General features: G+C 41.5%; 1 protein-coding gene across 1 annotated transcript; it reads right to left on the bottom strand.

The window, feature by feature from the left end:
• Positions 1 to 49: 49 nt before the first annotated feature.
• Positions 50 to 25,429, bottom strand: LOC111661236 (guanine nucleotide-binding protein G(I)/G(S)/G(O) subunit gamma-12). The gene is made up of 3 exons (XM_023414742.2): positions 25,071 to 25,429; positions 2,633 to 2,741; positions 50 to 2,184 (listed from the first exon to the last, which is right to left on the bottom strand). Exons 2-3 carry the CDS (start codon positions 2,723 to 2,725, stop codon positions 2,059 to 2,061), a joined length of 219 nt encoding a protein of 72 aa, XP_023270510.1. The 5' UTR covers positions 2,726 to 2,741; positions 25,071 to 25,429; the 3' UTR covers positions 50 to 2,058.
• Between the last annotated feature and the right edge of the window lie 1,147 nt (positions 25,430 to 26,576).

Genomic DNA, 26,576 nt, shown 5'->3' with positions numbered 1-26,576 from the left:
CAGGGCTGGTTGAAGGTGGTGTTAAAATAGTGGTCATCACAAGTTCAAATCTTCTGTCTGTGCAGCACGACACATCTTTATTGATATATTAGTACAGTATTGTACTGTAGGAATGCTTCACTTTATTAATCTTGGATAAGTCTTCATACAAAGGTTGGTATATTAATAAAGACAATTATCAAAATGCAAATTTTGACAGTTAAATTAATCTATCAATAGTACACTAAGGCCATTACAGGGGTTGCTGAATGGACAGAAATTATGACATGGCAGTGGTAATGTGAAGTTTTCCTTAACAGGCATACAGGAATGATTTATTGCAAGGAAGAAGAAGTGACTGTTAGAGACAATCATAAAAAACACAGTTGGATAATAACACTAGATCTTGCTGATTTGAAGACCTGAACGTACCCTTTGGAGAAGGCAACAATAGCAAAACTGCTGAAAGCGGAGCACCAGGTCAGTGAAACACAATTTCACATGTTTTGCTAGTGACATGTAGACAAAAACAGATGGCACAATATTGTTACAAATCACTTTCATCCCACAGATAAAAACATTTTTATAGAAACATCTTTTTTTTTTTTTTTTTTTAAAGAAAGTACTCCCATTAAGAGTGCTCTTCACGATACAAGGCAAACATGAGTAAGGCTTTAGAGTGTAAGACATTTTTAATTTATACTATCTATTCTGTTTTTTAGTTAAATTTACCAGAGCAGATATTTTCCCCTGGAGAATCACAACATGCAGGACATGTTAGGCTGAAGACTGAAGACCCCCACCGACACAAACGTTATAGTTTAAATGAAAAATATGAGAAATTTCAGAGCAGTCTTGGGAGAGTGGTTTTATCATCAATGCACACATACCATTTACACCTGTGCCTACAATATTTGCACCAACAACACTTTAAGACAATGACGTGCACATTCACTCGACTAAGACACTTGTTGTGATGAGCAAGTAGGCGGGGCTCACAGTGTTGCGTAACACTTGCTGGCGTGCTCCGTGACGTCAGCGTCCTAAAAACGTCGTACCACAGAAAAGTTATCAGAAGGAATGGCCAACAATAGTCAAGACATATATTTAAATGTTTAGGTCCCAAACTCTTCATTACACATTGTCAGCTGAGTAAAAAATAATTAAATGTATGCACTGCATTAATGTGATAAAGTACCATAAGTATCACAGCACTGGGCTCATTTTATCCCAAAGGCATGAATCTGAGCAAAACAGATCTTGGATTAAAGATGTTTATATCTCAACATGATGCTTCATTAAATCAGCTAAAGACAACACTGTATCATGGTAATCATACTGCAAATAACAGACAGGAAAACGGTGGATTAAATGGGATGTGGATTGTCGTGGACCAGTCAGAGCTGATGTTGCTGTGATGAGTTGCAGAATACTTTGTGTTACTATAGTTGAATTTAACACCAGTTGTTACCGCCCCGATCAAAGATACATGATGGTAACATTTGAGTAGAAGCTCAATGTAAACCTTGATCCCTGAATTCAGTGATTTAAACTGGACAAAGACTGTAAACTACTGGTGGGGCACGGTGTCTGAAGACGCTATTATCCGTCTTAAATCTGATATACTTTTTAAGGAGGGGAGGGAAACTTTGGCTGCATGAATCCACTTAAGGCAAAACAGAGAGGAAATAACAGTCACTGCCCAATGGAGATGAGACTGTGTACAGAGGAAGGAGCCGAATCCATCACTGAGTGTCAGTGAAAACGATATCTGCTGTTCATAATTATGTACCGGATACCATCACAACTGATAGAGCCAAAGTCTTGTTAGTGGTCAGAGCTGAACTGAACCCGTGGCACTGCCAAGGCCAACAGTTTCAGTGAGTAATACAGGCTAATGGGGCAGCCACAACACATCATTACAAATTGCTGTTTTTGAGAAAATCAGGGTTGAATTGTTAACAGAACAGGTGGTAATGATACGATCACAGTCCACCCCTCACTCCTCCCAACAAAAAGAATACAGCAACATTAATAAGCAAAAAAAAAAACAAAACAAAAACGGCTAAGTGGCATCCACTACAATATAGTGCAGGGTTTTTTGTCCTTGAAGGGATTGTCTGAAGCGGGGATGCCGATGAGCAGAGGATCGTTTCTGGCGTGTTCACTGCAGTAGTTCATAAGGTCTGCAGAGGCCTTGGATACCTGCAGAAACAAAGCGCAAGATGCTCACACACAAAAATCAGTCAGTCCGTTGGTAAACAGTATTTACCTGCATTTACGTAACTTCTAAGAGTTATATGCTCAAAAGCAGTGCTTTTCAAAGTCTGACACTTCTCAGACAAAAGGTTTACAACTACAATCAGATGCAATGATTTTCCTTACATGTGTTTCACTCTTTTAAAGAAATCCTTACACCTTCCTCAGTGATATCTTACTCAGCAAAAGCATGTATGATTTTACATTTTCTAAGTGAATCTTATTTGTGTGAAAACTTTAATATCTCCAGCAGCATTTAACATGTGAAGTTTACAACTATCTGATATATTAATAATATAGAAATAGGGATGAAATAATAAGAAATTGGGTGAAATGCAAACAAGAAAAACTGGAGCAGGGATGAAATTTGCTGAGATTTATTGTTGCATTGTACCTTTATCCTTTCAATGCTCGCCTCTATTCTCAGCTGCTGCACCGTCCGCCGGGCATGGGCGATGTTATTGGAACTGTGAGCCTTTGAGGACATCCTGGGCAATATAACACTGTAATGAAGAAAAGCAGGGAAATGTGTGAATAACTCTGAAGAGAACAAAGCACTGGTATACAGTAGGTTCTGCAAGATAAGCAAAGGTGTAATGAGATTTTAAACACAAATTAAGAAAGATGCTAATGTTTTTTTCTTAGTAAAAGATAAAACATGAAAATAAAGGCTTTTAATATATTTCAAGTCAGAGAAACACAATAAAAACAACAGCAACCCTGTCAAACAGGGAATGCATTTCAATGCCAGCTCTCAAGCAGGTAAAGTTTGTTTCCGATAACAGGAAGAACTTGGTTGTGAGGATGACAGTGAATTGGCAGGTCACAGAGCAGCTATGTGCAGAAGCCGTCTTGTGTGACAGATGAAATCATATGAGTGAATAAGCAAGAAATACAGAGGCATGCAGCACCAACACTGTGAAGGGACAAGTGTTATATCAATATTAAGCCAGTGAATGCTTTTTCTACAGGTGAGGCTGATGCATCGTAAATCATACAGAGGATGATGGTTCAGTAGGAGGTCAACAACTTCCTCTTCTTCTGCACTGTTACCAAAAGTGACATCAACACTTTTTTTTTTTTTTAATGTAATTTGGCTGTGCTCCAAGCTGAGGCACATCTGTACACATGCAAAAGCTGAGCAAAAACGCACAATTGTGTTGTGAAATGTTACACATAAAGTTCATTTTGTGGTGCAGTTTCCCTGCTGCCAGACCTGACAATATAAAGCCACATTGTTCAAACCGTGTGTACACAATCCGATAGCTGCAAAACTGTGACAATGACTGAAAATCTGACACTGCAGGATATCTATACTCAAACAAAAAGCCACTGCAATGTAAAGATTTCAGAGCTGTGACTGCAGGGCTGATGTCTGGGAGTTAAATGATCCAACGCTGCAGTGGGTCGCATGCTGGAGCTGTGATTCCACTTCCTGCTAATCATTTACAGACTGGATGGGAACAAGCCCTGACACATCCTACAGTCCATGTGGGAAATTGGCTCCAGTGTCTTTCCTCTGCGCTCTCGCTTCCTTTTATTGCCATTTGTCTGTTTCTCATACAAACTCATACAAACACATATTTCCTGTAACATTTTTGCAATATGCGCACGCACACGCACACACACACACACACACACACACACACACACACACGGGCCTTCTTGAGACACACCTCACTGTCACAAAAGCTTTTCTCAGCAGGGAACAGGAAGCGTCAAGTTCAGTTTCTCAGAAGTTTATTGTGAAATTCACAAAAAAAGTTGCTGCAGATTCTGGGTTTTATTTCATAAATAAAAATGAAGGTATCATGTTACAGGCTGTGTGTGTTCATTATGCAAATTGTTCCATCTGCAAACTGTTCGAATGTTTCTCTGGATTTTCTTTAATGTTTAACTTAAATATTTTGTTGCATAAATGCCCCAAATACTTCTTTCAGATTATAAGCGTAGTGTTGTGTCATCAGGTCTCAGTCACAGTAACTGTAAATAATAGGGATAAAATGGAAAGGTGCAGTAAATGCAACAGCTGAGAGCAACACACATGAACTTAGAACAGCCATAAACAGTCCTAAAGCCAGTTTTTTATGTTGGACTGTGTGTTTATTTTGTTCCAGCCTGTCTGCACCCTGCTCACCCTGCAGGATGTAGTCCCTCAAGATAGCCTCTGATGCTGCAGCTGGATCGTACGGCTCTTCAGTTGTTTCAGGAACAAAGAGTAAGGGAGGAATAAAGACAAAAAAAAAACGGAAATGGGTAGGGTCGGAAAATCTCCATTTTCGGACCTCTGCTTGAGAGTGCCTGATTAGAGAGCTGTATTTTCATCTAAAGATAAGTAATCACTCCGAAAGGAAACGCAGCCAGAGATGACTCAAAGAGCTGAAATGTGATTGATAACATGAAAGGGCTATGCATTACAATGCAAAGTTAACAATCATCTAAAGGAAACATTCCCAGCTTAGTCATAAAGGCGAGGCACCACAGGTGAAGAAAATAAAATCCTTTCATCCATACATGATGAGTGACTGTATTCATTCCTATAGTCTGGAGGAGCTCTTTAGATGAACTTATGCAGGCATAGCGTCATATGTTTGCTTCTCCGACAAACATGAATGAGGTGGTTCAGTACTAGATAATGACTGCATTTTCATTACATTGCAAGAGTAGTTTAAGACGTGTCTTTAGACGTTTCTTCCAACCATAAAAATAAATGTCCATTCAGGAAGTAAAAATAGTCAACAGGAGCTGTGTTTCCGACTCAGGAAAAAGATTTCTGATGGTATTACTCCGAGTTCTCATTTCACTGACAGGGTTAGGCATTTATAATAACTATGACTCTCATGGCTAACAGGCATCAGTACAACAAATACTTGTGTGGCAGTACTTCAATTACAGCGAACTTCTTTGTACTTCACTTGCTTCAAACAAGTAATTTTCTGCTGCCAGGTAAAAACGCCGGCCCCTGGCACTACCAAGCTCACCAGATAACATAGTTTATAAATTGTGCAATATGCAAACACAGTACAGAAGCTGCTGATCAAGTACAACCATGAATAAAGAGATAACATGAGAAGTGCAAACAGGCTTCACACGGCAGGGCTGCAGGGACCGAGATGACACTGAATCTAGTGGATGCTCTTCTGTGTCCAAGTGAGAGATGCTCAAGCAGCTGTTACGACCAGCAAGGCCAGGGTCACATGACGGGGGGGTAGCCGAGCACTATCACCAATAATATTTCAGAAAAACTGTTTATCAAAAATCATGTTTCTTGTATTTTTTTATTGTAAGGGCTTTGAGCTTTTGTCTTCTTCATTATCTGATTAACTGCAGTCAGACAGTCTTACTGGAGCTGGTGGAAGAAACTATTTTGAAGGGATCTCTAATGGTGGATATCAAAGCTGATTGATTAGATTACATGAATATACATGAAATGTATGTGGTCATATTTTGGAGGGAGGTACGGTTGTTTTTAGTTTATGTGCTGCTTTGTTAAAGCTAAACTGAGACAGGTTGAGTAACGAGCTTTGCCATGTGTCTCCCTGTGCTGTAGAGAATCTTAATCATTTTTAAAACGACAGTAGTGTTACATGATTCTTCACTAACTACCGAAAAACAGCCTTCTCTCCGTCATGTGATTGAGCGTGACATGGAGGGGGAAAAAAGACACCTCCACGGCTGTAATTTAAGAAGTAGAGACAGAATTAGTAGTTTACAGTTTACTACTCTGTGGCGCCAAAATATCAGTTCAACCAGCATGTGAAGTGGGAGAAAGAGGCGGCTCTTAAATCCCACTGGCACTCAGAAGTGATCTTTGCAGGCAAACCACCTCAACTGAGTCACTTCAGTCAAACTGTGAAGCTCCTGTGATGTGATGCCAGCTACTACCAGCACCACCGGTCTGACTGAAACTCTATGGGAGGGCACCAGCGTGTGTGTGTGTGTGTGTGTGTGTGTGTGTGCACACAAGCGTGTGGCATTAAACACCAGCATGTACATATAAGAGCCTTGCAAAAAAAAAGTTACCTCCAAGGATCAGAAAAAAGGACCACCCCCTTTACAGCCCACCCTATCACAATACACACACATACAGCAACCGGGACCACCTACTGCACAGAGCTGCGAGGCCCCACTGCTCTGCTGTACCTTACACACACAAACCCACCCGCACACATGTGATTCATTAGCACAGTGTTCAAAGTGCCAAGAACAGGGAACCATTATGAGTCAGTGCCATTAACAGCAACACTCAGAGATGAAAAACTGACTGTGCGTGTGTGTGTGTGTGTGTGTGTGTGTGTGTTACAGTGCTGCTATACTACAGCTCAGACCCAAAGAAAACTCTTAAATTTGCTGCTGACGAATACAAACAGCATCCATTAAAGGCTAAAAGAGGAGTCAGTCCTGTCAGCTCTACAGTGTGTGTGTGTGTGTGTGTGTGTGTGTGTGTGTGTGTGTGTGTGTGTGTGTGGTCCCTTCACTGAGTATCTGAGGCTTTTCAGACTGTAGCAGTTTTTGTAATAAAGTAGCCTCACTGGAAATAAACTGCTTTAGGGCTTAAATGTTGCCGGCTGCACTTTAGACTTGACTGACAAGAGGTGATGAGAGGTAGGCAAGGATCATGCCTTTTCCACATTCAAAGCCTTCCATTTAGCTCACCCCGAAATGATAGATTAGTCATTTTCTCCACGTCTTTGTGGTTTGAAGGACTAGGGGGAAAATGATAAAAGACATTGTAGGTTATTTTTCTGTGGCTGTAAAGGCTGGCCTCATTAACTTCAATAACTTGGAGAGGTTTTAAGTAGAACTTATGCAGACTACGGCTGAAATTATGCAGGTTTGATACAGGAAAGAAAACGCCCATGAACGCCATTTGAAATTCATACACGTATAGAAGAAACAGTCGCACCAGTGTCTGCACGTGACATCCATGTAGGACAGTTTATATGGAGGCCAGGGAAGCACGCTCCAGTCTGTAATTGGTGTTCTGACATACCCCACTGAAATTTAAGACACTGATATTAAGATAAGAAGATGAGTTGCTATTTTACTGGAAGTTTTTCTTTGTGCAAGGATGGTTGGGGAAAACATTCTTTTCATTTTATCATTTAATTATTGCTGCTTCACGTTAAAAGCATTCAATTAGTGACCCTCAGGGTGTCTTTTAATGTGAAGCAGGAAGAGCAGGAAGAGCAATATATATGTCGCTCAGGTTAGCACTAAATGTGATCGTTTATTAAAATGCACCTTTTTTGCAAGCGAGTAATGTAACAAGAAGGAGCGATAGTGACTTGATGGATGAAGAGCTGCAGGCAACAGGCTGCATGTTGCCAACATCTCAGCAAGTTGTATGAAAAACTACCTGCACCATGTGCAGCATGAAATGAGATAGGGTTGCAATTCATATTTATGAACTTCTGTATTCAAATGTGCAAGATATCATTTGGTTGCAGTGCAAACAGGAACACCAGTTGCTCCTCTGTTGTGCTCAATACAAATCTTAAAAAGTTAAGGATTGTAACTTTAGGTTTCTTATCATTGATGTTGTTGGAGAGTTTGATACTGACTCAGTTCTGGTCATTATGCACATTCTGCGGATATAATAAATCGTGCACAGCACCTTTATTTTCTCATCTGCTATAATCCAAATCCAAGTTGACATTTTATTGCCTGTAACATTTCTGGTGATCATGTTAAAAAGGCCCTGAAATATCTACTGCCTGGCGTCTGTCTGACTTTATACACCAGCTGACAAGTGCAGAACAGTGAATTGTGGAAAGGCGATATTTGGTGTCTAGACAGATGTCTGTTGCTTTGAACAAAAGAGAGTTCAAAGACCTGGGCCCCAGCCACAAGCCAGTATATTAGTTGTTCTCCCTTGTGTACCCGCACGCGCACACACACACACACACACACACACACACACACACACACACACACACACACACACACACACACACAACTCTGTCATCTCTCTCATGTACACCCCTCCCCCTGCACATACTCTCTGTCTGCAAGCAGGAGTTTCCCAGTCTGCAGGCGAAGCTAAAAGTAGCCGTCTCATCCTCTCTGCTGCCAGTCAGCACTTTCCCAGCTGAGTGAAAAACCGTCTCCTGCTACACCTAAAACATGACCCCACACTTCAGTCTGTTGCTCCTCAGATCAGATCTGTGTCACGGCGCAGTCCCGCCTCGCTTTCATGTAAACACTGACTTGTTCTCACTTGGCTTCCATGCTTATCAAACCTGATAATACTCATCAGTCATCAGTCCTGCTGCTGAGTAAAGTGGGATTGTGTTTATGAGCCAGAGGGAGAGACTCTGGCTGTAGAGTTCGTAGGTCTGTGAAAGAGAAAGGGTGGGGCAGGGAGTGGGCTCCCACTTGTTCACGCTGTGGGAACCACCAGACTAACATCACTACTTTCCCACCAAAAAAAGAAAGGAGTTTCTGTTAGGCGCTGGTTTCTTTGGCAGCTACCCTCATACAGCTGATACTGCATTTATCACTGTGGATTTGATTACCAAGATAAACAGAAACAGGACTGGAGGACCGTTATGACGGCATCACAAGTCATTCTGGGAAATTTCACTGATTCTTCAAATAAAAAATAAATAAAAAGGAGAACATTACTAGTCATTAATTACCCTTTAATTTTTCTGAATTTACCTGACCCGCAAAATAAACATAACATGAAATTGTACTACGTCAAAATATTAGCTGCAGCCCTTGTTTACAATAAGTCAAGTAAAGGCAGTGTATACAAGAGCATCAGGTTTATCAGCTGCATGCAAGCACAGCCCACAGTGAACAACACAGAGCTGAGAGAGGCAGAAAACTAGATGCTGTGCGCTTTAAGGGGAACTACGGCGAGACACAGAGCTGCAGCACCACCCCAGAGCTGATAGGTATGGGCTCTGAGATAAGTGAAGCTGACAGCACCCCGCCCAGGCCATTGGCTGCACACTCAGTACGCTTTTGAGGGAATACTGGGAAATTCAGCGCTCTCTCTGCTGGTCTGCAAGACTGCTTGAACGTGATTGGCTGAGGGGTATCCATTATTCTTGTGTAAGCAGATGTTTCCAGGAAAAGCGAAAGGACTGTACAAAGGTTAATGGAAAATTGCTCAGAATAAACATGTGGCGCTACAAATAACAGTGTCATTCCTATACCACCATGAAGAAGTCTCAGTTAAACTTAAACCCCTGTACAGTGGGTTCTCAGAGTCTGGCAAACTGCACAATCCTGAAGTTCTGCGGCTTGACAGGATACAAAAACAATCCAGCATACTGTAAAACAGTTGCACAGTGTCTAGACAGAAGACTAGACTAGAAGACTAGACTGGACTCATTTCTGCAGGATTTCTAAATCCTAAATTCATGTGCAATTACTTGAGGCACATTCCTGTCCAAATGAACTATGAATGATTCCTTGTTTCGTGCTCAGACTAGATGGCTGACAAGTTCTGCTGCAGGAATTACAAGCCAGCCCAGTTTATTATGAACTCAATTAAAAAAAAAGGAAAAGCTGCATGTCAAGTTAGACAGTGATAGCGATAGTGATAGTGAAGAAATCCATGTGATAGGAAGCACAGAGTGCGAAACACTGTCCTTAAACATGATGATATTTAGAACAGGATTGTTTGAACACGACTGACTGCACATTCAGTGGCTGATACACGTCTGAAGAGGAGCAGCATGTGTGTCAGGGACTCTGACTGACTGACATAATGACAGATAACAGTGATAACACAGGGGACAAATAACACTCTGATATGCAAGGATTAAACACAGGCGAGAATTCTCAGGGTAAAGTAAGACAATCCACTCAGGCAACCTCTAATTAGGCTCCACTCCACACACAGCACAACACCAACACTTGACTAATGTTGCCTAATTGAGAGCTGCAGAGTAATGGTGCTGCAGATAATCATTGCAATTCTTTTTTTTCAAAAACTCAAGCATTGTCTTTTTATCCTTTTCCCTAACTAATAATGACATATTAACACACATGGATGGTCATTTGTTTTTGCAGAGAAATTAAGGGGATTTTCACACCATTAAAACAATGGCCAAACATCTGTCCTTGACTGATTACACCTCTCTTACTCTCCAGTGATTTGGGTGGTAAAAAAAAAAAAGAATGGCTTCTGTACTGCTGAATAGGCCATTTCACACAAGCAGGGTCAGCCAAGCTGTTAGCCTATTGTTGAGATTGCAAATTATCAGTTGTGTAATCCTAAATGTGGGTGCAGTGTGGTTAAATGTTAGGGGGGATGTAGTCTAAGTGTAGTGTAGGGAAGTGAAGGTCTAATGGACACCTGCAGCAGGTGTAGGAGGGGGTGTGATTTTGGGAACACTAAAATAAAACACTGAACACCTTGAAAATCTATCGTGGGAGGCAGCCTCTTAACTATGTATAAGAACTACTTTAGCATTATATTAGATATTCAGTATTCTTGGGCTGGGACTTTCATATCAACAGTGCTCAACAGTGCTGTGCAGGTGGGAATGACATACAGATAAAATGATTGAAGGGGAAAATACCAGCATCCGAAATGACTTATTTACTCTTGTGTCATGCAAGACACGTCAAGAGAGAGGAGGCGGTGAAAGAGAGACTGCACGGTAACGTGCACACAGAAAGAACTACCGAAAGTGAGAGCAGAGCTGACAACAATGACTGGAGGATTTTTCTTCTTTCCGTTGATCTAACCGTCAACGAAACATACATTCCTTCCACAGGAGAGGCAGGATATCATCAGCTTATTGTGTTAAGCTGATGCTCAACAAGTACTCAGACAGATCTGGCTTTCCTGGCTTTACGCACAGGGTGCCAAATGTCTGGGAGCAACACATAAACAGACGCAGAGGTCAGCTAACGCCTCAGTGATATCATTAACAGCCAGAGTATGCACTAAAAATACTCAGCAACAGGTCCGTGTTGTTGCTGGCTACAGTCGAGCTGGTTTCATCTAAAAAACTACTCCCAAAAATAGCTAGTATTACTAAGATGAATGCCAGCTGGGTATCATCCAGATTAGCAAGGTCTCTGCAGTTTCCACTGAGGTGCCTATGAGCCTCTGGTTCCCCAGTAATGGGCCATTATCAAGCCCAGAGCAGCCCAAAACAAACAGAGGCCTATGGCAGATAATGCCCTTCAGACGTCACTGCAGACGCACAGAGGGTGACATGCGGGAGACACGGGCGACCTAGGCAGAGAGGCTGCCAGGCAGCGTCTCTCTGCTCTGCCCTCGGAAAACAAACAGCATTGTTGTCCTAAAACTGCACAAAAGAAAGCTTAGTGCAAGCCGAGTGGAGTTTGCTGGAAATGGATGCAGGGAAGGAATGAATGGTTGGGCAGAGAGCTGTAGAAAAAGACGTGCGCTTGCGACTGAGACTGGGGGAGAGATAAGAGTTTGTGTGTGTGAGGGAGAGAGAGAGTTCAGCTGGAGAAAACAAGCTGTGCAGCTGTGTGTATGTTGCATTTGGTCACTTGCCAAAAATCTGCTGCCGGCGACAGGAACGCTATAAAACTTAAAGCTATTGTGAGCACTTTGCCTTTCGCCTCAGTCGCTCTTGCCTCTGAAAGCTACTATTCATGACGAAGGCAGGGAGATACTACACAATGGATCTCCATCTCTGGCCCAACACTGCCCTGCCTATATGGAACAATAAACAAACGAATTCAGTCTTTCCAACCTCCACCCCTGATCTGGCCTGACTGCATGTACGTTACCACTGCAGTAAAGGTGGGAAAGAGAAGGCCAAAGGTCTGTAGACTTGCTGGTTGGCCATCACACAGCCCCTCCTTCCTGCTGGAGCTGAGGTGGGGAGGGTTAAACGACAGTGTGCATGGATGGAATAATTGATAATGGCTTGGACGTCACACAGCTCATTAGAAAGCAACATGAAGGTCATAAAGATGGGTTTGTTTTTCAAGTAAAGAGGAAATGGGATTAGTCAGAGGGTGACATAAATGGGGATGGGGTGTGTGTGAGACAACAATTACGTGTGTGTGTGTGTGTGTGTGTGTGTGTGTGTGTGTGTGTGTGTGTGTGTGTGTGTGTGTGTGTGTGTGTATGTTTGAAGGTGCAGGTAGTCTATTTTTAGAGGATATTTGCATGTACCTTTTATGTTATTAAGGTAAATGCAATATTGTCTAGAACTCGTAATAACATCAATTAAAGATAATGACATGAAGTTTCACAATCTTTGTCTATTTAATACGCTCAATATGTTTAATGCTGCTCCATGGAAGAGATAGTTTATATATTGTAACACTCAAGCGCCACCACTGCAATGCTTAATTGAAAGCAAAAGGCAATACTAAGAATAATAAAACTCAGCTCTGAAATCAATAGCAGCTGCCAACCCTGTCAAACCAGACAGAAGGATTAGTGATGGAAAAAATCAGGTTGTATGACTTCCTCTGTCAGGAAAGTGAGAGAGAGAGAGAGAGAGAGAGAGAGAGAGAGAGAGAGAGAGAGAGAGAGAGAGAGAGAGTCACTTTTCATTTCATATTGTTGTGAAATTCCACATGAATACCTGTTTGGGTCACCCACAGGAATGTCCCAATCAAAGCATGCAGAGGTGAATTAGGAAGATCCCCCATGCTGCTGCCAAGAGCAAACAGACGAAGCTGTGGAGCCTCTTGAACTTCGTGCGTTGGACAAACACTATCATAAAGCATTTTTATGCAAACAGCCGAATATGAGGAACTATCCCCCTTAGGACACTGGAGCCGCCTTAAACGTTCGCACAGTGCTGCGTAATAGAGCTGAAACGATTACTCAATTAAAATCGATCAGCTGATCAACAGAGAACTGACTCTTTTTTTTAGGATCATCGAACTGATGATGATCAATTTATCACTGAAATAATGTTTCATGGTTCCAGCTTCTTAAATGTGAATATGTCTGTGTCCTGCTGCTTGAAGGACACCATCCTCACCTTCCATCAGTTCAGGTAGCTCTTATAAAACCATGCACGTAAAATATGTGTGTAAATACGTATGTATAAGTATTTATATATGTGCATGTCTGTGAGTACGAGTAGATACATATTTTCCTTTTGCTTTAGTTATTTTTAATTCATAAATTTTGCTGAATCATTGTAGACACTGCTGTGTTTTATCTTTTATCACTATTGTTACAGTTAGTCACATGTTTGGTTTTACAACAATGGCTATGAAATGAAATGAAACTAAACTTTTTGAAGAGAAAGAACTAGCGAGCACCTGCATCCACACATTTCAGAGCACTCCCATCTCCTCTGCACGAGACATTAGTCACTAATTTGCCACGACCTCATTAAATCAGTGGATATCTGAGAAGCTGAGCTTAGTCTAGTGTGTCGCTCTCAAGGTGAAATTTATTTCTTTGCAAACTGCTGGCATTTGACCTTGCTGATCAGAGTTCAACAGGCTGGGTGGGATAGTGTGAATATCAGAGGGCTATAGATCATACAGGAACCACAGCACAGAGGATATGAGAGAGGTGAAACCCTAAACACCTTAAATTTGAAAGGGAACTTGGGTTCATATAATAGTTTGAGACCCATAAACTAGACCCACTACACAGCATTGTTCTATTTAGCACAACAGGATACTCCAGGACAGTCCATAGCACTGTACAGCCTCTCAAACGTGAGGTCATATCTTAAACAAGCCACACAATGAAAAAGAAGCAACTCCAAAGCACCTGAACACTTCCTTCCACCTACAGGAAGCATGGGATTACTTTAGGAGCGACGAACAGTGAGACACGTGGTTTCATAGTGTCTCTATCTATAGCACTGACTGCATGTAGTTCAGGACCCAAAGATCCACATTATCTGCAAGCAAGAAGGGACACTTCAGGACAAACAAGGACAGGAATGACAGGCATGTGGATAGTGGACTGATTACTGCATGTGACTACTCAAGACAAGTTGCATGAGACACAGACACACACACACACACACGGAAACAAGCTGATGGAAAGTGTCTGTATAAGGAAGCAAATAGTGCTGATGCAGAATTCCTTGAGTTGTAGTAAAGAATGCAACAGTCACTCTGAGAAATGCACATTCATGATGATATCCTACTGAGACAGATGCAAACAGCAAAGCCTCGTTAGAGTGAATACCTACCGATAGATTGCCAATTCTAAACTGATCAACACTATCAGACTGTGACAACATTCTCACAATAAACTCTGCAAAGTATTTACTGGTGCCACTGCTTCCAAGGCCAGGTGATTGATTTTACGATCGCTTTATGACTGAGTTGAAGGCCTCGGTCGGTGCTGAGAGGCATGAGGGACGAGGTCAGGACAAAAGGCCAAGACCAGAAAGAATGAGACTCAAAGCAGGACTGAAAGCAAACTGTGTTATGTTGTTCAGTGGCAAACGTAGCTGGAAATAAATCTGAGTTTCCTTTTGTCTGGTTAAAATAATCAGTGTAATTGTTAACACATCATAACAAGAAAGCAAAATGACCTTCCTGTTATTGTTATTCATTCATTTATATTTGCACCTATACAAGATCCTTGTAAGCAAAGCTCAAAAGACACTGGAACCTACATTTCCCATAATGCAACTAGATATATCTATCTTTAGATACTCCTGAGATATGTACAGTCAGCACTACATACCAATCATAGTATACAGTTTGTTTTTGTTTGTTTTGTCTATTGTTGTTTTTTCCCCATTGTATTTATTCTGTTTTGAACCTATGTCTAGTCTATGTGAACCTATGGAAACTAGAAGGGCAAACACAGAGCGCAGACCTCCGCCAAGGCCAATGTCAAACAACAAACACCAGACTTCAGAGAAAAAAAAATCTAATTCATAGCATGCACGCATGCACGCATATGCACACACACACACACACACACACACACACACACACACACACACACACACACACACACACACACACAGGTACTGTATACTCCCACTTCTTTCGAATTCTACACCTGCAGGGTGTAACACAGGCTTTCTGTTAGACATTTTAAATACCAAGATAACCTTAATGACATCACTGAGGTTACTTCTGCAAACTTTGGAAAGCTCCCTCCGCGAGTCACAGATGACGCAATAAAATTGCTTCACTGTTTAAAATTCAGAAAAACCTGCAGAAGGACAAGAGCATGAAAGAATTTCATCAATGCATAAAACCCCGACCAAAAGTCCCCAAGAGAAGTTGAAACAGCACTTGCGATATTCAGCGTGACTACAGGCTAAAGAAGTACCGGCCAGTCAGAAGCACTTTTGGTTTTGCTCTTTAAACATTTGTAGAGTTCCAGACAGAGACAGAGGAGGGGGGGGGGGGGGGGGGGGGGGGAAGAGTGAATTTGCCATTTCCTTTCCATTATCAATTAGGAGGTTTCTAGTTTTCTGCTGTATTATTGAGAAATAACATTAAAGAAAGTCAGTTAATTTAAGTAGATTCACTATAGTTACAGGACCTTTAATTCAGCAGGACATGAAAGTTTAAGTTCTGTCAGACGGACGCATTGACTTACACACCACCAGATTGACTTACAACCCCCCCCCCCCTCTACACACAAACACAGACACACACACAAAGGGGGTCAGAGTTACTATTAATCAGAAGCCACATGAATGGCTGCTCCTCCCTCTAATCACTGCGTCTCCGTTCATCTACCAGTTTCAAAGGCATGTCGGGTGGAGGAAGAGGCTCACACTGTGGGTCAAGCTGAGGCCACTTCCTCAGCAGCCCACCCCAAATCCCTTCAAAAATGATGTTTGCCTCCTCCTCATCCTCCCTCCGTCTCCCTTTACTTCCTCTCTCTTCATGCTATATTCATTTCTCAGCACAAGTAGGTCACTAGGTTCACCTCCCTCCTTCATGCATGTAGTTTTGTGTATTTTAAGAAAAAGGGACTGTGGACACAAAGAAACTGCATTGGAGTTAAAAATCCAGCTTATGTCCAACTTCTCTGCACAAAACATTTAATACCACACAATACACAAATAGCTGCTTGGCAGAGCTTTGCCAGAAGGTCACATCTCAAGGTAGAGAGTAAAAATTCTTTAACAAAACACTAGTGTTGTAAAGCAGCTTCAACATACATGAATTTGGGTACACAGAGATGTTATCTTTTTGTCCAAACAGAGCCAGTATGAAATGTCTGAATTGCAGATTCTGCGACTGATTGCTCCTGGTGAGAAAAAAAAAAAATGTTGCACACAATAAGATAACTGTCTGGTTTTCCAATAAGAAGCCTGTGGAGAAGGAACAGTTACAGTTCAGGGAGGTATTTGCACAAGGAGCCACTGTACAAGAACCATTCCTGGGACAAAAGTGAGCCCTTGTTGCACCGTGCACCAGAAAAGAGTGAGTAAATCATAGTCAAACAAAGCCTTTGAGGGCTTTGAAAGTCAGACAGAGTGTGAATGAGGCACCTGATTTCAGCAAATGAGGAGACACTGAGACGGTGGAGAGGAAGACAGGAGGTGATTGTGCATCTCTTGGGACACCTGTTGCTGCTTGTTTTAAACAGAGAAACCTCATGAGGCATCAGACAACAACTTTGGGGCCCGCGGACTTTCAGGGCAACAGAAAGGGGGGGGGGGGGCAGTTTCTTCTCTCAAACACAGCACAGACACATGTTGATGTGTAGCCTTATGCTACAGGTGTCGAGTCGCAACTGGGCCTCAGTGAGGACGTACACACACCGGCCTTTGTTTGAGATGCCAGCAAAGTTCCCCAAAGACTCTAAAGAAATTAAAGAATCCATCACAGTGACACTGTTTCTCCCACCCGCTCGCTCACACACACACACACACACACACACACACACACACACACACACACACACACACACAAACACACACACACAGCTGAATTTACATGCAGATTCCACTGAGCGTTATGAATGATTCATTTATCTTTCCAGCCTTTAAGTTGAAATGCTTCTGCTGCATCTTAAATTTTCCCCCAGTTAGTTTAAAAGCACCACACACACTGTCGACATGTATTCAGCATTTGTTGTTAAGGAAGTCAGATCCATTCCGACTCTTCCTTACCTGTCTGACAGGAAACTGCTTTATGTTGGCTGGACTCTTCCTCCTCCTCTGACAGGATATCCCCATATTTGGGCAACAGCCTTATGAAATGCTGTGTATGTCAGAGGGAATAACATACCATAAGTGAGGAGAGCTTGTGTCCTTACAAAAAGGTGTGTCTTCCTGTGAGTGGGAGTACTTCAACCCACTTAGCCCAGTCCAACCAGACAGGAGGGTTGGCTTTACGCAACCTTTCTACAACATCAGCTGCACAGGGCAGGGGACAAACCTTGAAATACAAGGCAATCACAGGTGCAATCATTCCAGTGTCTGTTAGAAGCAAAACATTTCAAAGAAGCGATAGGTTTCATTTATTCTGAAACACGTGCATGGACATAAGTAAACACATAGGATGCACTGAAATGAATGATTATGAGAAAATCAGTGATTGATTATTTCCAAAACAAAGATTCAATCTATAAATGTTTTAATATTGTCAACCAAGACACCGTCTGTTGTTGCTGTTGTTGATGTTGTTGTTGTGACATTGCTGTTTAGTGCTAATTACTACTAATAAACAATCTTCTTGGCTTTGCTTACATTCAGACAGGTTCTAATTTTTTTTGGCTTTATGTCTGTACTAGCATGATTTCATCTTAACTCCTTTTCTCTATTAAGCACTTAAATATAAAAATAAATCATATTACTATTATTAGCATCACTTAAAGTATTGTAGCTGCAGGCAGTTTACCAACGACGCTCTGCATGTGTTGGTTACTATAGAGTCCTTATCCAGACAGTAACTTGATCTACAGGGGTGTACACACACTATCTGAGCTGACTGACAAGACAAATAACCGAAAACTGACTCACGTCACAGGTGCTACATACTGCATTCAACCCACACTCTCTACAGGAAAAGGCCTTTTACACACATATGGACACACACACACACACAGACACACACACAGACACACACACACACACACACACACACACACACACACACACACACACATTCTGTCTCTCTCATGAGAATAAACAATAATGACAAAGTATAATGGACAAGTGGAATAAAAGCTCACAGGGTGTTTGGACCACCTGGCAGTGTCAAAGTGACAGATGGCGTACATGTGTGTGTGAGACAGGGAGCAAGATAAAGGGATGAATTGTCATTGTGATGGCAACTAGACCACACGGGAAAGTTGGCTTTCAAGTTGGCATCATGTGGGACTAACGCAAACACTTTCACTTAACTTTAAAACCTTAGCTGATGGAAAAGAGCTGCCTCAAAGAACACCAAAGCACCTTGTCAAGTTTTTTTGCCTCCGTTATGGCCACTGAACATTTTTCCAGCAGCCAGCAACTAGACGGAGGCATGAGTCAGTCAGAGTGCACCACCAAGTGGCAGCAAGAAGGAACTGCAGGTCTGTGGATGAGAATTACCAAGTTATTTAGCAACTTCTACATCAAAAGTGGCCCGAGTTGATTCCTATGATTGCCCCAAACCTTATAACATAGCTTTTTTTTTTTTTGCTTTGCTCTACTGAAGCCCGTTAAAACAGTCCACTGTCCTCTTCAGCTCGCCATTATTCACCAAATATGTGAACGCCACCAAAACTCTTCCTCAAATTATGTAAAGCATCTAAAAAGACACACGCACGACTCTCCAAGCAGAACCCACAAAATGTGCTTTAAGGGACGCGGCCCTGTGAGAGAGACACTGTTTATCTGTTCCTGCAGATAGCTGCTGGCTGCTGAGACACTGCCAAACATCATCCACTCCTGTGACATGACCACTGGGGAGGAAGCAGAGCAGCAGACCACAAAGCTAGAAATGCATCCTCCGGCTGATCACTCCTGGGAGGTTTTTTCATAGTAGTGTTTTTGTTTTTTGAGAATTTGGCAGCAATCCCCTGTTATGTTTTGGTAGCAACGCAAGTCAATGGAGAGAAATCTTTCCTTTACACCCTGGTTCGCAGCACGTACCCCCTCCTATCTCCCCCTCTCTCAGAGTCAAGCTGAACAGCAGGTGGATGACAGACAGATTCTCCCGTATGTCCACAGCTCTTATGCACAGAAATACGCGAAGCTCCACTGAAACATGTTTTCTGGTTTAATAAGGCAGGTGATTTCCATTTTTTTCATATTTTGCTGCATAAATTTCAAGTGCTTTTGCATGCATAACTGAAAAGTTTGTTGAAGAGTTGGAAATAGGATTACAACTAATGATTTTCTTTCATTGAATGAATCTTTTTTTTTTTTAATTTACTCATTAATCCTTTCATCAAGAAACTGTCAGAAAATACTGAATAAGGCCCCTCACAATTTCACAGTGGTCGAGATGACATCATTAAATTGAAATGTTGTGTCTGAACAAAAAGAAAAAGGCCGGTTCTCACAGCAGTCTGTGAAAAAAGGAAAGTATTAAAAGCACCACTGTAAATAATAAAAGTATTGATGGCTGAATTCCATTTAGCTGGTTCAGGTTCAGGGTCCTGGCGTTGTGCAGGCTGGCTGGAGTCATTGTTAATGTTATTATTAATAATATCCGCGCTTTATATGACAGGAAAAAATGTCTGCTGAGGCATTTCTGTCTGATAAATGACAAACAATTAATTGATTATAAAATCTGTCTGTGATTAGATACATTTTACTATTTAATCAATCGACTGTTCATTACAATGTTTCAGCGCTTGTTAGAAAATTAGGATTGATTCTGAAAATATGGAGCGTTTTACTGTTTACAGACACTAGTGATGTCGAATCATCTTTGTTGGCAGAGAACAACTTTAGTTTGTGTTTGGATGACAGATTGCGTCTTTAAAAGCAGTCGGTTTCAAGCAGATGTTTCTTTTAAAAAATATTTTGTTGTGCAAGAGTCACACAACTGTAAACATCACGATACAAAAACATTATGAATATTGAATATGAATATATTGATTGCTTCTTATTTGTAATCATCATACACATGATAAGTTATGCTAATTAACTAATTGTTCATTCTCACTTGTTTCCTCATCTTAGTTTAGTTCCACGCTTGAGTTTTGCCTCTGAATGTTCAGTAATTCATACAGGGAAACAAAATGGAAATTCATTCTGATTATCAGGTTGATTTACCGACACGTCTGCCACAAACACTCCCACCTGTTACCTTCACACCGTGACGTTCCTCATGAGCACTGACGAGCAGTCAGCTTCTCAGCTCATTAACTGACCTTGACAATTTGAGGGATAGTTGCGAATCTAACCTCAGATCAGTGTCTATGAGGAACTTCAACCTTGGACACAGTTTACACTCTAAACACACCTATCTTATCTGGCTCCTTCTCTCTGTCCAATGGGAGTTGAGGATGAACAGCCACGGACTAACAGCAAACGGAGGCCTCCTGAACAAAAAAAACTATCTTAGGTCTGAAATGTCAGTGTGTGTTTCCCCATTGGGTTTGTATTTAAAGTATTATCCTACAATCTGAGCGGGCTGCGAGGGGTCCATTTACACCTTCTAATTTTTCTCTAACAGTCCTTTGACTTTTTAATTACAAAACAATCATGCATGATTGGACAGCTATAATATAAAAAGCAGCAACAACAGCTTGGATGTATAATAAATAATGTACAATGCTTACACATAGAAAAAAATCTACTTCAGCTTCAGACAAAAAGGAAATTCACCTGCTAAAACCAGAAAAAGGGAGACAGACTCAAGATGGCGTTGTTGAGTTGACTTGTTAACTCATTCCACCTTTAATCTGTTGTTTTTGCACGTGCAAGATGCAAACTGCAAAGATATGTCAAAGATATTCCTCCAAAAGCCGACTGAGAATGGTTTGATTGAATATTTTTGGGTTTTGGCTGCTGGTGAGACAAAATAAAAGATGTCAATCTGGGCAAATGAAATAAATAGACAGATTAATTGATGAGAATAAATGTTAGCAGCAGCACTAGTTGTTTCCTTGTGATGACTGGGCTTTTATCATTTGACATAAACCTTGTATTTGCAAAATAGCATCAAGTAGAACATTGCTACATACATCACTGATTTGAGAATACAAATCGAGAAAAACTGAATGACATAGGACCTTCAGGACAAGCTGTGTAGCTGTGATGAGGAAGTTGTGGTCACAAAGCATTCCACGGTTTCTCCTCCCATGTGGATTTTGGTTTCTGCTTGTTTGGGTGGAGACGCCAGTTCTACCTTTCTGTCTGTCAACTGTCTCCCTCCGTTCAGTCTGACAAACACGACTACAGAAGCTCTGCACCCTGAGTGCAGCCTCTGTCACGTCTAGCCGGCCTGTGACCCGCCTGTCAGAGGAATTAAAAAAGGTAGACCGCCAGTGCGAAGGCGGCGAGGGAATGAGGGGAAATTACAACTGTTGCACTACCTTTCCCACCTATCTGAGATGGTTGCCATGACAACACTTCCTGTTTGGCCTGATGAGGGCGCGCATCAGAGGTTGATGTCAACCCGATTAGTAGCCTACATGAGCACCAGCAGCGCCTGACTTCCTGACACCAGCAGTGAAAAATCAACCATCTATCTTCACCTTATTCTCGTGCTGTAACATTTCATTCCCTGTAGCTTCTGGTTGATTTGCAAATTAGAGCAGACAGAAAAATAAAACAGTATCTAGGAAAATGTTTCTGCTTTAGAGTAGTTATGTTACTGAGTTGGTCTATTTTGAGCCAATGAAAAAGGATCCAGTAACGCTTGGTATTTCATGAAAGCAAGTAATTTTACTGCCAAACCAACAGATGGGTGTGACTTTATATCCACAATGTCACCACCACTCCTCTCAGTACATCTGCTCCTGGGTAGGGTGGAATTCAAGCAAACCAGCCACTGTAGGCCAGGCCTTGTGACTACCAACATACACACTGCAGAACGCGTGCACGCACATGCACACACACACACACACACACACACACACACACACACACACACAAGCTAACTCAAGCAAGCCCTTAAGGGTTACAGTATGTCTTTAAATACCTCTGAAGTGCTCAAAAATCAGAAGTAGGTTTTGAAGAGAAAAGAAAAATGGAAATGGTGGAGTTCTCGTTTGTGCGTGTAGCTGAGTGCGATATTCAAAAAGAAAAAGCAAGGGCTCATATTGAAACTCCCTTTTTGAAACCGAAAAAGATTTGTAACATAGATTATTGACGACTGTTCTGTAGTTGTGGAGAATATGCATAAAATTAAATTATCTGCAAAATTTTAAATCAATTGTTAAACTGTTTATGGATCAAATAACCAGTCACCACTCTTGATCATTGATTGCCTTCAAAGGCAACTAGAGAAATTATTAAAGAAAGCATAAATCCCTCACAGATGAGAAATGCTTATTATCTTGCAGTATGTGACATCAGGAAACGAAACTTGATTAATTGTCTCTTCAGATTCATAATCTGGTTTTTACTTGATTCTACAGTTCCTGAAATAAAATTTCATTTTAGATTCATTTATTTTGGTATTTAGAAAAAGTTCTCTTAGGTCTGATTGTGTTTAGATTTATACTTAACATTTGAGAACTTTGACGTCTTTCATTAAACGAAGAAGAAGCAAGTAAAAAAGCAAGTTTAGGGCTGCAACTAATGATTATTTTATTATCTATCAATCCGTCAATTATTTTCTCATTTAATCTAATGATTGGTTTCTATATAAAATGTCAGAATGAACGAAAAATGTCTATCACAGTTTCGCAGAGTCCAGTCTTATGTCCAAGATAAGTTTTCTGTGATAAAAAACTGTTTGATATTCCATTTTCTTTTGATCAACTCACGGATTACTAGCGTACTCTACGAAGAGATGGAAACATATACTTTAGAGCATGCACTTTTAGAAACATATACTTAAGCTCCGTGTGTGTGTATATGTGTAACATGTTGAGAAAATATGTGAATCACTCAGCCCAGTAAGGAAGTAGTAAGATCACTCAAAAGACACTGGCATGCACGCACAGACACGTACACACGCCAACTCCTACTTCAACAAACTGTGTACTCTGAAAGACCTGCGGGGAATCCACAGATAGCACTATGAGGAAGCAGATCCTGGCTGATGAGAGGCTCAGACAGCAGCCTCCGCCGCGTCTTCCTCCTGAACCAAACTGGCCTTTTGTCAGAAACTTGCAGACAGAGCTGCCGATCGAGTTGGCCCGCATTCTGTGTTTTAGGGAGATGAACGCTGCTTCCAGAGCAGCCTGTTAGCCGATAAGGTAGGCTACTATGCAGCATTGGTTACAGCTGCGTGTGCCACTTCCCACATGATCCCAACAGTTCATCCATTGTTCCACAAGTTAAACTCATATGGCAGAGACAGAGGAAGGAGATTGAAATCCATCCTCTCTTCAATCTCAAGCTGTACAGGGACCTATCCTTTTCAACTAATCCTTGCATTAGGCAAGACATTGTTCCCATCTCGACCACCTAGCCCCCTCCTCCTGTTACTAATCAATTTACATGCATTACACGTCACGTTAAATCCTGCCAGCAATCCGGGCTAACCTACTCACACAACTCCAAAATGCAGGCCGTGCCATCAAAGCTGGCAGAGAGAATTCAAAGGCTGTCAAAAGGTCACACTTTTAACTCAACATAACATTAAACTCACATCTCAATAAGCATAACCTGAGGAAATGTCATCTGTCCATTTAAATATGGGAAGGAAATGAAAAATTCTTGTCAATAAACAGGGGTCTAGTGTTTGTTCCAAGAACCTGACAGCATGAGACAAGGCAGCTGTTCACGATCGTCATCATCCTCATTTCTAGTAAAATGACAACATAAGGCTGCTGTTACCAGTGATACCAGTGAATGTAGGGCATGAGCGAGCGAGCGCCGACGCACACGTGTATCAAATGTAAGAAACACAGTGAGCAGCAACAGGTGCTTTCATAAGAAAGACACTGACACAGATTTTGTCACACGTGTTCCTGTGTTCATGTTTGTCACCTCATCTCCTCTGAATTCTGAGGCACTTCCTCCTGCCTGTTGTCTGTCGTGAAGCCTGCCATAATAAATCCTAATGCACATCACACCCAACCTGTCACCAGTGTGAAGGCAGGAAGTGTGCGATCCTCAGCTTCCAGTGTGCACGGTGCGACCCACTCATGTTGATGGGCGTTGAGAGGAGGCTTTGATGGCGGTGAATGGGGTACTAATGAGTTGGCCTTATCAATGGCCAGTCTGTATTCTGTCCTCCCTAATGGCCAGGGGACATCAACAGAGCTGTTGATGCTCCATGTAAACATTTCAGCCACTTCCCTGTGTGGGGCCTCCACTTCAACCATCACACTGGGTTCATAATCTAATTGGTTCACGTTGGACTACACTGGCAATGTTGCAAGTGATTATCTATTGCATAATCGACTAATGTGAAGGAAGTGGCTGGTTTACATATCTATAAAAGTGCTATTCTGTTCTGGAATAATCTATTTGCTTTCCAAAATAAGTCATTATGTGGCAAACACAATAGGTGGGGCCTGTGGGGAATAATCAGGGCAGAAGGCCCAGACAGCACAGTGCTGAATAAAACCTTCAGCTCGAGCTATCACCTGTTGAAAACCATATATATGAATCAAACCTCATAGTTGTGCGTGTGGCCGCTGGAGTCACAGGTATGTAAAATGAAACACTGTCGTGTCAAAATTAGCTGTGGGGCCACACAAGTGTTGCATAAACGGATGAAGACTGTGAAAGCTGGCAGCAATGACAGTAAATATGTCTCATAGTAGAGCAGATTGAGAGCAACTGTTGCTTCAGGTAAAAAGCGCGTTATGTCCGCTGTTAATTTGATAGTTTATCGACACATGGCAGTCTTACCTGGCCGAGGTAATGTAAAGTCAGGTCTAGCCGTGTCTCCTTTCACTGAAGCCAAACTCTATCCGTCAACAGACTGGGAGGAGACCTTTCCCTCTGCTCTGTCGCTCACGGCGCAATGTCACAACTACACCAGTGTGTTTACACCATAGACTGTGGAAAACTAGCTCTACATGTACCGCACTGTCGCCGTCAGAGCTGCCCGATTCGCACCGTTTTCACTTTCCGCTCACGGGTTGGTGTCAATATTTAATTGTCGTTTACTTTTTCTTCCTTCACAGTACGACCAGTCTCCCCCCCTCTCCTTTCCTTTTCCTCCTCCACTTGGACGCCTCGCGACGAGAACAGCCGAATTTGGTCGGGAGGAGGGAGGCGGACCAACCGAAACCCCGGTGAGGCGGACGTTCACCAGCGTCAAGCTAGACACTACTGACATACCACTTCCGGAGATTTTCACAATAAAACGCTGGTTTTATTATATTATATATAAAAAGCAAAGGATCCTCGATTTACCGAACTTATCTTAACTGAGCTAAAAAAATAATGATTTTAAGTCACCGAAAGTAAGTGAAAGAGTGAAAAATTAAGGAGACTTCATCCTGCTAGTGTTAATAATTTATATGAACCTGTTATGTGTTCATAAGATGAATCAACATGTAATGTGCTCATCTACAGTTGAGAAAAGTATTTTAAAATTGTTGGGATCATTTTGTAAAAACTGAAACAGAGAAGTAAAAAAAATCTGGAAAATGGTAGAAGAAAAGTCTGTCTGATGTCTGATTCTTTTTGAACCCGTTAATAGAAATAGTAAATATATAACACTACGATCTGATTTGATATTTAAAGTTGAATCTTAATCTGCAGATAACTGGTAGCTGCAATTGTCAGATGCGTAACATTTCTCTCTGAAATGTAATAAAGATAACGTAGTCTCCGAAGTAAGAAATACTAGTAACAGTAAATGAAAACTGTATTTATAGCACTTATAAACCCACCTCTGAAACCTATGTGTGTAAGTGTAGAAAATATATATTGATTAAGCACTATAAATGCACATGCAAAAGTTTCTCCCCTAAATATTCCTCACAGAATTTAGATAAAAATCTGCACAACTTCCTGTGGTATACAAGCTCTCTGGCTAACTTGACTGATAGGAGAAAAGTGAAAGTCGGTTTGCTGTTCTGCTATCAGCCTTGCAGAGGCGCAGTATCCCTACATGAGGACATGTTCATATTCATACATACAGTAATTGCATCCTACAGTTTATTTAAAAAGAAAAGAAACTGAACTGTGTACACCTCAAAAAGTCCTAATTTTTTCATCTGTATGTCCAGTAGTATGAAGATGTGTAAGTTAGTTAGTTACCAAGACACATTGTATTGGCATATGATATATATTACAGTAATATTCCATTTCTTTGCTGACTTTTTTCTTTAAATTATTGGTGATTAAGAGTATATAAAACATATAACTCAATCACTGGGAGCAAAGACTGCAACACCACACAAG

This window comes from Seriola lalandi, unplaced genomic scaffold (genome assembly GCF_002814215.2).
Source record: "Seriola lalandi dorsalis isolate HSWRI2012SDOR001 ecotype SW California unplaced genomic scaffold, Sedor1 jcf7180002054542, whole genome shotgun sequence".
In the NCBI taxonomy this organism is placed as follows: domain Eukaryota; kingdom Metazoa; phylum Chordata; class Actinopteri; order Carangiformes; family Carangidae; genus Seriola; species Seriola lalandi.
This window is presented reverse-complemented; position numbering and strand designations above follow the sequence as displayed.